Consider the following 16700-nt stretch of genomic DNA (forward strand, 5'->3'; position numbering starts at 1 on the left):
GAGGCTTGTGCGTCTTCTTTATAAGCGCTGCGAACGCCTAGTAAGACTAGTGGAAGAGATTCCACCCAACTGACACTGGCGTGGCAGGTTATAGCAGCCTTGAGTTGACGGTGGAATCTCTCCACCAATCCGTTACAGGCTGGATGGTAGGCTGTGGTTTTGCGGTGTCGGAACCCAGCAATACCAGACAAACATTTAAAGAGCTCTGATTCGAACTGCCTACCTCTATCGGTTACGATATCGGCTGGGCAGCCGAAACGGGCTATCCACCCACTCAGTAGAGCCTTTGCCACTGTTTCAGCAGTTATGTCTGCTATCGGTATTGCCTCAGGCCATCGCGTAAAGCGATCGACGGCGGTGAGACAATATCGGTATCCTTGACTCAGAGGCAATGGACCTACGAGGTCAATGTGGATGAAGGCAAACCTTGATGAAGGTAGTTTGAAGTTGCCTGTTGGAGCAGAGACGTGACGTGTGATTTTCGCACGTTGGCATTCCAAGCAGGAACGAACCCACTCGCGACAGTCCTTCCTAACTCCAGGCCAAACGTACCGGTCTGCGACCAGCCTTGCAGATGCCTTGGAACCTGGGTGACTCAAAGAGTGCAGGCTTGTAAAGACTGACCTGCGCAATTCCTTGGGCACAAAAGGTCTCGGCGTTGAGGTGCTGACGTCGCAGTATAGTTGGCAAGTTGAACCTGGGATCCTAACTTGCTGCAGGCGTAAGGAAGTCTCACCAGCTAGGAGTTCCTTCAGTTCAGGGTCCTCAAGTTGAGCAGCGGCGATCCTCTCGGCGTGCACAGGTTGAGTAATCTCCTCCACGCGTGAAAGGGTGTCCGCCACGACATTGTTCTTCCCTGAAATGTGTCGAATGTCGGTTGTGAACTGGGCAATAAAGTCCAGGTGACGTGATTGCCGGGGAGAACTGTTTTCTTTACGAGAGTGGTAGGCATATGTGATAGGCTTGTGGTCAGTGTAAATGACGAAATGACGAGCCTCTAACATATGTCTAAAGTACTTGACACTCTCGTAAATGGCGAGCAACTCTCGATCGTAAGGAGAGTACTTTACCTGTGCTGGAGTCAACTTGCGTGAGAAGAATGCGAGTGGCTCCCATGCTCCCTCGTTCAGCTGCTGCAGGACTGCTCCGATGGCTTTGTCTGACGCATCCGTGACCAACGCCATCTTTGCGTTGCAATCAGGATGGGCCAGTAATGCTGCTTGGCATAGGCTGTTCTTGCAGTTCTGAAAAGCTGTATGTTCCTCTGCTGTAAAATGTACAGGGTGTGAACCCTTTACTGAGCCAGTAAGGAGAGCGTTCAGGGGTGCTTGATGCGTAGCTGCCTCGGGAATGAATCTACGATAAAAATTGAGCATCCCAAGGAATCTCCGTAGCTCTCTTACGGTCTTAGGAGCGGGAAAGTTTTGTACGGCTTCGACTTTTGAAGGCAGGGGCTTGGTACCCTGGGCTGAAATATGATATCCCAGAAAGTTTACCTCTGAAACACCAAAGGCACACTTTGAGCTGTTGATGACCATACCGTATTCCTTGAGCCTGGTGAAAAGCTGACGCAGGTGGACTTCGTGGGTCTTGTGGTCTTTTGAGAAGACCAGGAAGTCATCCAGATAAGCGTACGTGAAGTCCAGCCCCCTGAGCATTTCATCCACGAAGCGCTGAAACGTCTGTGCGGCATTTCGAAGTCCGAACGTCATGTACGGAAATTCGAAAAGACCGAACGGCGTGGTGATCGCAGTCTTCGGGATGTCGTCTGGATGGACTGGAATCTGGTTGTACGCTTTCACCAGGTCAATCTGTGAAAAGACGGTACAGCCAGACAGGCTGTGGGCGAAGTCGTGGATGTGTCGGATAGGGTACTGGTCTGCGATGGTCCGTGCGTTCAGCATCCTATAATCGCCGCAGGGGCGCCAACCGTCGTTCTTCTTCGGAGCCAGATGTAGAGGTGAAGACCAGGGTGATTCTGACGGACGACAAGTGCCACACTTGATCATGGCGTCAAACTCCTCCCTGGCGATTTTCAGTTTGTCGGGGGCCAGTCTGCGGGGTGAACAGGCTACTGGTGGTCCAGGAGTAGTGCGGATGTGATGTACCGTCTGGTGTTTGGGTGTGCGGTGTATGCCTGATGGACGAGTGACGTCGGGAAATTCCCGTAGTATGTGCGTGTATGCGGACTCACCAAGACTTACTTTAACCGACGAGACGTCATCAGAGCGACGCGCAGACGAAGCCGGGGTGGAGAGCGTTGTATAGTTGTCGATGAGGCGTTGGTTCCTGCAATCGACAGCTAAATTATAAAAACATAAAAAATCCACGCCTATTATCGCCTTTGTTACGTCAGCAACAATAAATCGCCAGACAAAGTCACGGCGCAAGCCTAAATTGAGTGATACGTTAATATAGCCGTATGTGTGTATCGGCGTTCCGTTAGCGGCACATAACTGGAAATTGGTCTTCTGTACTCGTCGAGAAAGTGCCGATCGGGGGTAGACACAGAGGTCGCTGCCAGTGTCGACCAAAAACTGCACCTTTGACCTTTGATCGGTGACGAATAAGCGACCCGCACTTGGACAATCATCGGCCGCCATCACTGATTGCCCCGCACATTTCCCGAAGTAGGGTAGTCGCACGGCTTTATACATTTCCTCGCGCGTTCCCCAAAGTTTTTGTGGTACCAGCAGAGCGGGGACGTTTTATAGCTGGACGCCGATCTGTTGCCTGACCTGGAACGTTGACGCGTACGACTGCCGGATCTACCCCTTGGCCGGGACAATCGTTCCACTTGTTCCGCCAACATTGCCACTTGCTTTGTCAGCGCAGCAATCTCGGATTGCGCGCTGTTACCTGCATGGCCTGGAGAGGTTGCAGCTGTGGTGATGGCTGCCGTAGATCCCACCTGGATGCCGACGACATCATGGATCCGGTCCGCCAACTCAGCCAGCTCAGCCAGATCCCTCTTCGACTGTGACGCCACAATGGCTTGAGTACTTGCGGGTAGACGGCTCGTCCAGATGGTCCTCAGGAACTCCTCTGGAACACCTGGGCCAGCCAGGTTGAGGAGGTGCCGGTAGAATTGCGACGGCTTCCTGTCGCCTAGCTCCTCGTGCCTGAGAAGCTGCATGACTTTCTTCTCCCGCGACGCCGAAAGTCTCTTGATGAGCTCGCTTTTGAGCTTCGTATATTTGTCGGTCGCTGGAGGGTGGGCGATAATATCCTCTACGTCGTCTGCGTACTGTGGGTCTAGGTGGCCGATCACGTAGAAGAATTTAGTTTCGTCTGACTTGATATTAGCCAGGACGAACTGGGCTTCCATTTGGTGAAACCATAGACCAGGCTTCTCGGGGTTGAAAGGTGGTACGCGTACTCCGACGCGAAAACTTTCCGCTGCTGGTAGGCCGCCATCTTGCGTCGAGTGCCCTTTGTTCTCCGCCATCGTGCTCGTTCGGGGTCACCAATGTAGGTAGTGGAGGATGACTTGCGGGTATTGAAGTGGATAAGCAGTAAAAGTCCCACACGGTAGCGGTATTATAACGTTTATTGTCTTATACAGACTTAGGAGTTCGACACACTACCAGTACAGTTTTAGAAGGAGTGAAGAATTATACAGGCGAGAACAAATAGATAAAGCGGTAGAAAGCACTGAATTAAATACATATAATTATTAAAGCGCGGCGAGTTTATATAAGGCAAAGCTAGCTAGTAGTCTAGGCAGAGGCGTCAAGCAGACTGAGTCGTCGTCCGGCGCGGCGCGCGGGTTGCTCATGCCCCGGTGCGCATCACGCGGGCCGCGCGTGGTCCGGTGCACTCGTGCTGTCTCGTTCGCACATCGCGCGCTCCGGCGCGACTGCGCGGTCTCGCTCGCACCACAGCACGCGGGGTGCGCGTGCACTGGCGCTGTGGCGCTCGCCGATAACTATTAACTGAGAAAAGTTTGTCCGTGTCCGCTTGTATGTAAATATTTAATTTGACAATTTTATTGTACATAGTTTTGATGCTATATAATAATAATATTGATTGTATATAATGTTAACATATTGTTTATATTTGAGGTACAGTTTATTTCTTCTACAAATTTATATAATTACAAATAACTTTAATAATGTACGCTACAAACATAAAATATGTAGTGGGTCACTACAAGGAAAAATATAAATTATTTTTTTGATTATTTATATAAGTACGTTAAAATCGTATGTAGATCGTAAAACTAGATTTAGACAAAACTTATTATAATACATGTCTTATACTCATTCTACAAACCTGAAAAGTTTGTTTGTTGGTGTTTTTTGTGTTGGATAGTCCATTTATCGAGAGAGGTTATGTGTTATGAAACATTACGTTACAATCAAAAGGAACCGAGCAGAGCGGGTAATACCGCGCGAAAATTCATGCTTTATTATATGCTTTTCTCTAATTTCGTATCATAATCATAGACTAACTGCCAACTGCACCAACTAGTCTAATCCAATGTCATATTGCTACAAGCAAAGCTTAATCTGAAGGGAAAAGTATTCTGTTTACTATACAATTAAAGGAAATTGCACATATTCCGGGAATTTGTTATTGTTTAAAAGAATGTATGTGTAAACAAAAAACACGTGTTCCATTCACAAATACGCATTTTAATTAAAGCCTACCTAGAACTAGATATTTCTCAGTATTAGTATGTTTACATACAATACAAATGTACATATGTAGGTAAATAACAATGAAAATGACTCGTTTGACACAATCACATTATCATTGCTACAAATTAATCCAGTGTTTGTTTTAAACATTATCTTTTTCGTGACAATCGCCATTTATCAACAGTAATCGTTTCCTTACCATATACTATATATATGACAAGAATAGTACTATATACATATTTATACCTAAACATAGTAGCTGTGATCCGCCATATTCTCATTATACTAGGTACTAGCTTCTGTCAACGGCTTCGCCCACGTTATAGGGTTAAAATGTGTTATTCCAGACTATAGAAGAGCCATCAGACCACCACAGATGGGGCCCAGTGGCCCAGGGCTGATGCCCGATCCGGAGCTGCGGACTACCTAGCGGATTTACCGGGGCTCCGGTTCGAAAAGCAGGAGTAGGATCGGGGTGGTTTTTAGTCAGTAAGAGTCTGACACTCCCATCCTGCCATTTTCTCTCAGTAAAAAAAATATGCTATATGTCTATCTCGACGAGTTTGAAATCATATTCAGTAGTTTTTTAATTCCTCATACTTTCACCTTTGTTAATATTAATTGGATTATCTGTTGGTTTCTGGTCTGTTATCAAACTTATGAATATTATTGTTATGGATGATTATACAATTATCTCGGTTTTGGGACTTTCCCTACCAATACCAAAAACAGCCCGTGACTAAGCATTCACTACATAAAAAAGGGCTAGCCATAATGTCCACGTTTACCAAGCGAGCTAGAGACCACGCAGCTTAAAAGATTCCGCTTTTCCTGAAAGCGCTGCTGCGCAATCGTTGTCTGAATCGTTGTGCTTGTCCCTTAAATACTCGCGCAAATCATAACTGTTCAAATTATGTATCATATTCAACTTCTGCCTACTTCTTCCAAAGATACATCATCATCATAAGTAGCCACTGCTGATCCCCTTCTTGCACGGAGAACGACTGAGCATTAATCCCCACGCTTGCTCAATGTGGTTTGGCGATTTTAAACTTTTTACTAGAAATTATAAACCCAGGTTTCCTCACGATGTTTTCCTTTATCTTTTGTCAGTGGTAATAATAAATAATCTGAGAAAGTACCGTACTTATATATATATTTTTTTATGGAATAGGATTTTTTTATAACACGTAAAAAGTCACATTGATGCTTGCCGTTTGGTAAGTTTCGAACCTCATGCACGAAAAGCGGTCCGGGTCACCACGACATCCAGAGAATATAGGTATAAATAATGTTGAGTGCAAAAACAGATTTGTATAGAAAAACTTTATTATTCTTTTTCAACTTTTTCTTGTTGTGGTACAGCTTCGTAAACAGTCTCCACATCTTTGGCTTTGTGTCGTCTTGCGTCTGCGGTTTCTCTTCTGTGCTGAACAAAAAACCATCTGCAACAAAATATTGTTAATATAATAATTATTTGACTCAGCCAAATAACTTAATAAGCTGTTTAATTCACTGTCCAGTGTAGGTTGTTCAATAATTTAACATTTCTGACATCATTTTATTTCTGTTGGTAATTCAATATTTTTTAAACTTCTAAGCTAACCTTAATCCCTATATGGTGATGTTTTTTAAATGAAAAACATTACATTTTACTAGGCTAAAGCAAAAGACAAGTTATAATCCGATCATAGCAATGTTTACAAACTATACAATGTACACGGGGAAAAACAGACGCGTAATTTTCTTAACATTTATATTTTTTCAGAAAAAAATATTCACAATACATTTTTAGTCATTACTGCTATTACTAAAATACTTAACTGTATGTGAATCGCCTTTTGTCAAATGTAAATACGTAACTGTTACTTATATTTTTTTACACAGTCATATAATTTGCGTATGTGCTAGTTGCTAGTATGAAGCTACTAAGCCTAAAAACTTGGCAAATTGGTGAAAGGTGTTGTTTACAGAACAATTGTAATTAAATCACTGCAACACCAAAGGACTCACAAAAATTACAAATGCATTGACAGCCTTCTTATTGGCAACGGAACAAAACGCACGCGTTGTTTCGAGACAATTTTCTTTTCGAACGGTTTTTCAATCGTAGCAACAGGTTACATAAAAAACGAACATATATGTACGTGATTCTATTAAATAAATATAACGCGAAAAAACATCATCATCATTTTTACAACCTTCAATAACCTTCTTCACGAGATCATTTAGTCATAGGACATTTTTTATTATAATTATAATTTCCTGTTGTTAAAGAAAACTCAAAGTTGTTAAATATTTTTCAATTGTCATTTTGCTCTGGGATGCAATTTGTTCCCAGCACTGTCAAAATATTGCTACAAGTATTTATAACAATTGATTGTTTCTGTTTGTGGTCGTTTTGATTGCATTGTTTTATTTAAGGCTACTATTATTTATTTTAACAACATCAAAAGATCGACAATGTACTCATAATAAGTTAAATTACCGTACTCATTTATATTTTAATGTCCGTCTTGTAGATTTTTTTAAAATATTAGCCACCTATCTTTTATTTTCTTGCGGAAACAAATACTTTCTACGCTGTATTGGTTTGAAATATCGCGTGACGTCACTTCTAAGTACATTTTATACGTAGAAATTACGTATTGTTATCTTATATCACAAAATAAAAAAATATGTGTCTAATATTTTTTCATTACCTAACTGACGGACTAAATAGATTTTTAATTTTCATACCCAGTCATCATCCCTATTCCTGTGGTGTAACAGGTGTCCATGGGCGGCACGAATTTCTTACTATCCGAAGTATTTCTATAGGTGGTCCGTTAACTTATTTACCGATATTATATTCCATAAAAAAAACTTACACGAGTATGCAGATGGCAGGCAGTGTCATTATAGAGCTGAACACGAACACAGCGCCACTGAACACGGTGATGGTGTTGGAGTACAGCTTGGAGTACGTCGGGTCGAACATCAGCGCCGCCAGCGTCTCCACCAGACTGAACAGCGAGTTCATTTTACCTGGAAACATGGTGATACTGGTTTAGTCTCAGGTTTTAGTCACTCATTTAGTCCAATCGTAGGATATACAAACAAAGTTACAATGCTTTCGTTGTGTGAGTGAGGTTACCGGAGGCCCAAATACCCCCCTTCCCAATCCCCGATTCCCCGACAACTCTTAAATTCCTAACCCCCAAAAGGCCGGTAACGCTCTTGGAACACCAAAGGCGTTACCTATGAGCGGCGATCATAGCTTACCATCAGGTGATCAGTCTGCTCGTTTACCGGCTTATACCATAAAAATGAAGATACTAACTATAACTCCCTGTAATTGTGCCTAAATTTAAAAATCAGTGCGGTCTATTGGTATTAATAACATAACCAAGATATTCTACGACATTTTTGGCAAATAAAAGTATAATATCAAGAAATAAGGTTAAATAAATGAACCAACAAAAATAATCTTACCCATTTCTTCACTCGGTACCAGTTTCGATGCCATCGACCTCAGCGAGGTGAATGTAGTCGCGTTCAAGATCTCAATTAATGGAACTGAAAGGAAATATGTTAATAAGTATTACAATTTGAATAATAAGAAGAAATACTAACAGAAAATTAATTAGCTTACCGTCGTACTCAGTCATTTAATGGTTACTTAACCCAGTCTTTAACAATCGTTTTCGGACCAAATTCGTTACTAAGGAATAGTTTAAGTAATCATTCAATAACTCGTAATTAGTAAATGACTATGAGTACGGCAGTTAGTTCCATAGTTTCGATATTTATCTGGTGTCTCTAAGAATTGCTGTACAAAAACACCTCATAAAGAAATAGATTTCCAAAACAATCCTAACTAATCACCGAGAGATCGTTTTATAATTAGACAAAAGCACAGGCATAACTTAACACCCGAAGTTTATAATAACTATCGTGGGACATACTAAATTAACTAAAAATAACGATTTACTCACGTAAATAATATATTGAGAAGAGATCGAATTTCGAGACACAGAGCAACGGAGACAAGGTGACGTCGCGCAGCCTACTCAGCAGCTTTTCTCAGTATATTTACGTAAGTAAACCGTTATTTTCAGTTAACCCGAAGGTTACTTTACTAGCCATAGAGTGGAAGACAGGCTACTGATGAAATTTAACTTACTCATAAACATATGAAGGTCAGTCTGCACGAAGGGCATGATGATGGAGCCAGCCAGCTTGCTGACGATGGAGATGAGGCACAGCATCGAGTCGTGGAAACCCCATCGCTTGCTGAACACGCTGATGGAAAATAATGCACCTGGAATCAAAAACATATTATTTTTAGTAACGCCACGCCTTTTATCTCTGTAGGAGTAAGCAGAGGTGCACATTACGGCACGTAATACGTACAATGTACTCTACCTTTTTACAATTTCTGGTATATCTCCCATGTAGAAGGGGGTGGGGGTGAGCCTTAAGCTATATAGTGAACACTATTCCATGCTCCGTGGAAGTAGTAGTACTGAGAAATTTGAGCAAAAAGCCTATACTTTGTCCGATGCCCTAGACCCATTGCCCGAGTCGCACTTGTTCACCACTCAACCAACAGGGCAGTCTAGCAAATATGTCTTCTACATTCAAAAGATGGCAAAAGTATTGAAACCCATTATTTTGTACCTGCCTATGCAATTGTTTTTAATTTTTTAAACATTTACAATGAAGTTTATAAATGTGCTAATGGACTCATCTTCTATACATGGTACCTAATGTATTGTATTGAATGTTTAATGTATATTACGCAATATTCCCTTATACACGTAGTTTCATTTATATAGCCTAAATATTCTATCGAAACTACCCATATAGATGTATAATTATATTGTCTACCTTATCTAATATTTGTACAAAGGTTGTCTGGAAGACATCGAGAATAACGATAAGGCTAGTTATTGAACAATGTATATGTTTATCTTTCATTACATTTATTACTTACTACCCTTTACTGGCAGTTATACAGTAAAAAAATCCTCTGGGATTAATCCAGTTTCTATCAATGTGTTTGTGACCAATATGTAAATTAGAAATCATAGCAATCAATTTGTTTCTAAAAAGTTTTACCCCTCGCTCGATAGATGGCGTTGGGATCGAAATAGATCGCGCTATGGTTACGTTACATGAGTTTAATAGTGTAATTGACCAACTACAAAATAAATCCGCATTTTTCAAACCAGCAGTTGGAGTACAATAGTTGTTTTATTTTGAACCCTATTAGTGTTCCTACTAGATCACTTATTGCCAAGCCCGGCAATATGTAATATGTGTCACGATGTCATACGTCAAAAGAAATATACTATAATTATTTGTTTTTTTTTAAACGTTGCCCCACACTAGCTTTTTCTCCTGTGTCGTGGATGCGTTTAGAAAACTTATAAATACACATTCCTAAATGATCAACTTTTAATCAACATCTTTTAACTATAAGTGCAATAAAGAGGTGATATACTCAAATGCAATCTTTGAATTAGTTCCAACACTTATACACACAGATGCAGCTCACTTTGATCTCAAACGCCCTCTGTGTTAGGTGCAGTACGTGTATTGCGGAACGTGCAAATTCACTTAGGACATTATTACTACTTGTGACTAGCTTACTAAATATATTGAAATAGAGATTGGTATAGAGTAGTGTCATGGTGGGAGAATGAAATGTTCCTTGACTGACGACTGACGTGACTATATTTTAGGGTCGTTTCATATGTGACCGCACTTAGTAATCAAATGCCACTAAGTATACGCTGTTTGTTCGACGCAATTTTCTGGGCATCTCGTGACGCAGTAAATTAAACATATTCTGCACAGTCGCCGTGGTGGCTAGGCAACCAGCTACATATGCCCCGCAACGTATAGTGAGTTCGATTCCGCACGGAGAAACTCTTAGTGTGCTGCACAAGTCGTTGTTTCGGGTCAGGTGTCATGGGTATGTAAACTTATATGTGTAAACGCAACCAACGATACAGGAGAAAATCGTAGTGGAGGGCAATGTTTTAAAAAACTACATTTGGAAAATAACGTTAAAGCAAAAAAAGTATTTTAGTCCATGCATAATATGGTCACTAAACAGATACTTAGTACTTACCCAAGGAATGCGTAATGATGCTATAGGTTGAGTACAAGCTGTATTTGATGGCGTCCCACTTCAATTTGTATCTCAAATACATGTAAGTGATAATGCGTTCACCTGAAAACAAAACAAAATGGAATAAGTCACAGTAAGATAAAGCAACCAACGATTAGAATTTAAAACAATCCGAAACTAAATAACTAGTTTTCTGTAAGAGAATTTGTGTCGGCATTCATTATCATCTAGCCAAAAAACTACAGCTTAACTGGGATATTACCGTACCTCATAATGTTGGGTTTGATGATCACAGATATGTTCCCGAAAATTTGTCTCTCTTTAGCTGGTTGCAATTTTAGGTTACGTTACGTATCCGGGTCCTTAACCTTTAATATCATGTATCGTCACGCCTATTAACCCCGAAGGAGAAGCAAAAGTGCAAATAACAGCACATAATACCAATGTACATCCACTTTTCATCATTTTTATTATAATGTACCATGTAATAGGGAATGAGGAGTCCCCCTCAATATCATAAACCAAAATTAATAGTTCTATCCATAGAACAGTCTTAAAAGAAATTACGATATAATATTGATTTTAATTGTAAAGAAATACCTTGTTATGTACGTTTTAAAGTATATTTTACTACAACAAGATTTACTATTAATACATCATTATACGCTATAATAAGCGAGCACATTGTAATTATAACTGGTGTTGGCGATCGCAATATTGTGATAAACTGATAAGAGGTCAATCAACGTAAAACGAGCATTATTGTACTAAAAAGTACTGAACGACAAATAAACTACATAGAAGAAAGTACGTGTGGGAGAGCAATGCTTCAGCATAAATGGGCTGGCTTGAAGTGATACCACGGCCTCACAGAAAACCGACGTGAAACGACGCTTGCGTTGTATGTCGTCGCGTGACTGAGTGAAACCCAACTGACAAACTGACAGATTTCATGACGATGTGGATTTTTTGTTTTAGACCACAAATGGTTATGGAACACTAAATAATTTATTAACGACCGCAACTTGGTGACCAATACAAAGAATTATATAATTAGGCCTTACAAATGTTATCAGTATCATCCAAGCCATTTTGGCATCGCCTTGTAACTCCTACTTATAATATAGTCTGGAACATCGTTAATTTAAAAAAAAAAGTACTTGAAATGAAACTAATTCGTCTACTCACCATGATTAGGTCCATAAACTATGCCAACAACTAGAAGAGTCAATATTATTTTCTTTCTGAAGTTTGACTCCCTCTTCTTGACTGCCACTTCTCCTGTTTCTTTGATCAATGTCACCATGTCAGAGCAAGTTACTGGTTCCACCTGGGTCAGATCATTTGTTATAATCACTAAAATAGATGCAGAATTTCAAAAAATCTGTCAACGACCCTAAACAAGAAGTTTGTATATGCCTTAACTGATTTTGGAAGAACAATAGCAGAGAGTTCATTTTAAATACTAATAAATTCGATCAAGGCTCAGCCTGGTTGAAGAAATGCCAAAAAAGGTAGTATAAGAAGGTATTCTATGATAGAGCTATCCTTAGTGTAAACATAATTACTGAGTTTGCCTTTCTAACTCCATGAAACCATGATAATCATGACTCTGCAGTACATAATTAATCGGTAAAAATTGTCTGCAACATCAACTTGTTTACCACAAAACAGAAGGCACATGACATCATATTTACCTTTTCATCTTTATCAGCACGTGGCTTAGTGTTACTCTTCAAATAGAAGAATCCATAAGAAAACGTCACCATGTATATAGTTCCCGAAATGATAAATATTCCATAATATCCCAAAAGCTTCAACAGAATTCCACTTAAAGCTGTGCCTATAGGTATTCCGGCAGTCATGCACAGATTCACAAGTCCGACTCGGAAGGTTCTGGATTCTTCGTCAGTAATATCACTGATGTAACTGAAGACACCTAGATAAACCATGACCCAACCGCCTGTGATTGCTGGGAATATAGCCTCGAAGAACATTGTCACTTCTACACCGATGTCATTGAAGAAGAAAGTGCTGAGCAGGTTGCTGACACACACCATGAACTCTCCAAAAATCGGCATCAAGATACACACTTTTCTGTTCCCAGTTCTGTCGCTCCAAGCTCCCATGAATATGACCAGGAGCGTCGGTATCGATGTCTGTATCACACTCTTCCATGATTCAATGTTCGATATAATCTTCTGGATGTCACCTTCGTATTCAGTGAAATTCCCTCGCCTGTCAATCAACGCGTCACATATACTTTCATTAAAGTTCAATTTCACTCGGCACGTCTTGTCTAAATTAAGGTTCTGTATTGCCAATCTGGCTAACATAGAAGGTATGATTAGTCCCGCTAATATGGGCTCTACGGTGATGCTGGATCTTAGCCGACATAGTTTGCTTATAAAGCTTTCGTTTTCATTAATATTATTTATTTCTTTTTCTTTTAATGGCTTCTCCTCAACTTTTTCCTTTTTCCCTGGATCCGTCATGCTGTGTTCACCGTACGATATTATTTATCAAACTAACAGTAGAGTGTTGTTATTATAAAAGTTTATTCGTCCCGTATCGTCACGATTACTTGATGTTTGATCTGCGTAAGATGTGTATTAAATTGTTTTATCCTAAATGTGTTACATTTTTTATTTTGTATTTATAAAGGTGTTGCTTTTTTGTCGTCCGCATAAAATTTTACGTAGAAACAAGTATATTTTTCCGAATTTTGATATGTTTCTATTGCTACTCTGACTACTTCATTTATGTGTATGTAACCTAGTGCGATTGATAAAAACAGACCTGTTTTATATTCTTCATATTTATATCATAAGACAAATATGATTGATTTCAATGGTTACCCAAAACTATTCGAAATTCTACTCTAACCCAATCTGATTAATTTATATTACCTGGTACATCATTGCAACAATTCTTTCCAAACTTTTGGTAAGAATTTTATCCAAAGTCTACTGCGAAAATTTGTGAGTTTATGTGTTTATGTGTAAGTTTGTTACTCAATCATGACAAAATAGCTGAAAGGATCGGGATGAAATTTGGAACAGGGGTAGATTATGGTCTGGATTAACAAATAGTTACTACTCATACTTTTTATCCCACGAGAACGCGGGCGAAGCCTCTGGCAGAAGCTAGTATTGTAAATATTATAATACTTATGATCTAAGACATAACGCATAATTTCTTTATTACGAAAACCGCAGTCTTCTTTTAACTTCATTACCACTTTGCTAAAGAAAACTTACACAACTTTTCCCTTTTTATTATTTACGTTGAAAACAAGCCACCCTGTAGAGACGGAGAGTTATCAAAGTTAAATAATTGTACATTAGTTAATGAATATTTGAGTTGATTATTTAGTCAGCCACTGCACCTTGATGTGGCCTGATAAATTATATAAATAATGTAATCAATTGTCTTGTATTTACACTGAGATTGTTACTTACGCAAGTCGCTAGTTTCAAGCGTTCGCTATAGCTATTATCTCTATAATCATTATCATAATAACTTTAATTATGTTACTTTAGGTATAATAAAGTATTCTATGTAAATAAGCTAAGGCAGTTTGGTTCTGTATTCCAGTGACGAGCTGTTTTTTCTCCTACTATAGCGTGATGTATTGTATTATGCTACTGTGGGCCATTGCACAATGTTTTTGAAAGTTGTTCAATACTTTTTCTTTTTTGATGAAATAGGGGGCAGCTCTGCCTATGGACGCCCGTAACACCAGATAAGTAACAGATGCGTTCCTGGCCTTTTAAAAAGGAATAAGTACGCTCTTTTCTTAAAGGTTTTCCTGGATGGTTCTATTGCCTCTCCGTGTGATAGACGACACTTAACTGTTTTGGTTGTAGCAATGTGCCCCATAGTTACTGGCTACTGGCGTTATCATAATCAACAACCTATAACAATATAATCTATTCGTCTAGGGAACACGGAACTCGAAACAACACAACAAGAAAGATTTTTAAAAACCTGTCATTGACGTGTACATAGATATTTTTATCATTGCATTATATTAATAACTCACACGCACGAAGCGCTTCGCTTCAAGCTTCCTAGTGCGAATTGCTAAGGAGTGGAACTCTTTGCCGGAGTCTGTGTTTCCTGATGGGTATAACCTGGGTGTTTTCAAATCGGGGATGGGGAAGATTGGGAAGGGGGTTGGGCCTCCGGTAACCTTACTCACACAACGAAACACAACGCAGGCCGTGGTATCACTCCGGTCGAGCCGGCCCATTCGTGCTGAAGCATGGCTCTCCCACACTTAAACGACGTGTACATAGATATTCTTATCGTTGCATTAATATTAATAAATAAAATACCACAGATGGACTCGTCTCACCTAAAGTTCCGGGGTCTTAAATGATAATTTACTTAAATAATAAAAACCTAAATTTAAGTGCTAGACGGAGATTTTTAATTCAGGTTTACTGTAGTAATGTAAATATTTTTGACCTAAAAAAAAGCTAAGTTAATTTCTCGTGTGGAGACTGCAAACGTTGACATGGCCAGACGTTCTCTTAACCAGAATCCTCGTTATCATTAAGCTAACTAAACAAAAAAATATATTTTATAATGATAACTTTAAACATCCTCAAGTTTCGTTTCATATATTTATTTATTTAATCTGCTTCATGCACTTAAAATAGAACAACAGGAGTTTTTGTTTTAGTTAAGTTACAAGAGGGTCACATACTCTTTGTCAAATGAAATGCTGCTGTTTATATAGGTACCCTGCAAACAATTATTTTATTTTTTAAACACCATCTTTTAAATTCTTGATTTTCGGTAGATAAGTGTTGAAGGCAAATCTTTCACTAACTATGCACAATGTGCACACATGCCGTGCATAAGACACTTAAAGCCCCTAAAAGCCACTTAAAGCTTAAACACTAATAGCCTGTAACATAGCTTCACACCTAATATTCCCAAAATGGACATATTGCTACACTATACAAAGCACATATTTTAGCACATGTTTAGGCATATATGATACTAACTTCTACCAGCGGCTTCGTGTGGCTATGTGTTATTCTACACCATAATCTACCCCTGTTCCAAATTTCACTTGAACCCTTCAGGAGTTTCGACGTGAAGGAGTAACAAATAAAAAAATAAACATACGCATTTATAATATTAGTAGGATATGTCATAAATGTATAACTATCATATCATGCACATTATCAGATGTGATATCGTATGCAACTAGTGTCATAATTTCCTCAAAAGAATATTTATGAAAGCAAATACTGCCAAATTCCTAATCCTTGTTTGTCCCACATGTCAGTATAGCTTATTTTATAAAGCTTTTATCACCTGAAAACATACCTACTACACCGGCACAGCTAGATACGTGCAATACAACAAAGCAGGAAACTCTATTTTTGATGATGATTTGAGGTGTCATGGTGACCCGAAGGTTTAAGACTTATCATGCATATTATGCATGATTATCATGCATGAGAGTGCGAATTCGAAGCCTTCCAACAGCAAGTACCAATGTAACTTTTTCCGAGATATATATACTTTCTAAGATTATTTAGATACCACTGACAAATGGTGAAGGAAAACATCTTGAGGAAACCTGGGCCTATTATTTCTAATTATAAGTTTGAAACCTTGCTCAATGCTCAAACCTTCTCCGTGTGAGAAAAGGCCTTTGGTCAGCAGTGGCGACATATAGCCTGATTATGTGATGTGACTTGTACAGAAATTTTCAACTAACATATACAAAATATACCAACATCTTTCATTATCATTTCAGAATTGATAAATCGTAAAGTTTTTAAATAAAAAGAGATGTTTTCCAACATTTTTATTGCACTTATAAATACTTATCTTACTACTGAACCTGTAAAGCAAATACAACACACGACTACCCATTTACTTATCTCATCTTTTGAAAACAACCGCTTTTG

The 16700-nt window shown here is 39.4% G+C and overlaps 2 protein-coding genes across 2 annotated transcripts; both read right to left on the bottom strand.

The window, feature by feature from the left end:
* Window positions 1-2708: 2708 nt before the first annotated feature.
* Window positions 2709-3448, bottom strand: LOC118270861 (uncharacterized). The gene is made up of 2 exons (XM_050701558.1): window positions 2912-3448; window positions 2709-2738 (listed from the first exon to the last, which is right to left on the bottom strand). Exons 1-2 carry the CDS (start codon window positions 3446-3448, stop codon window positions 2709-2711), a joined length of 567 nt encoding a protein of 188 aa, XP_050557515.1.
* A 2506-nt stretch (window positions 3449-5954) lies between these two features.
* LOC118282202 (proton-coupled folate transporter) lies at window positions 5955-13368 on the bottom strand. The gene is made up of 7 exons (XM_050701123.1): window positions 12462-13368; window positions 11953-12094; window positions 10765-10866; window positions 8809-8946; window positions 8118-8201; window positions 7514-7670; window positions 5955-6088 (listed from the first exon to the last, which is right to left on the bottom strand). The coding sequence occupies exons 1-7, from the start codon at window positions 13257-13259 to the stop codon at window positions 5974-5976; spliced, it is 1536 nt and encodes a 511-aa protein (XP_050557080.1). The 5' UTR covers window positions 13260-13368; the 3' UTR covers window positions 5955-5973.
* Window positions 13369-16700: the final 3332 nt, after the last annotated feature.

This window comes from Spodoptera frugiperda, chromosome 20 (genome assembly GCF_023101765.2).
Source record: "Spodoptera frugiperda isolate SF20-4 chromosome 20, AGI-APGP_CSIRO_Sfru_2.0, whole genome shotgun sequence".
Lineage (NCBI taxonomy): Eukaryota > Metazoa > Arthropoda > Insecta > Lepidoptera > Noctuidae > Spodoptera > Spodoptera frugiperda.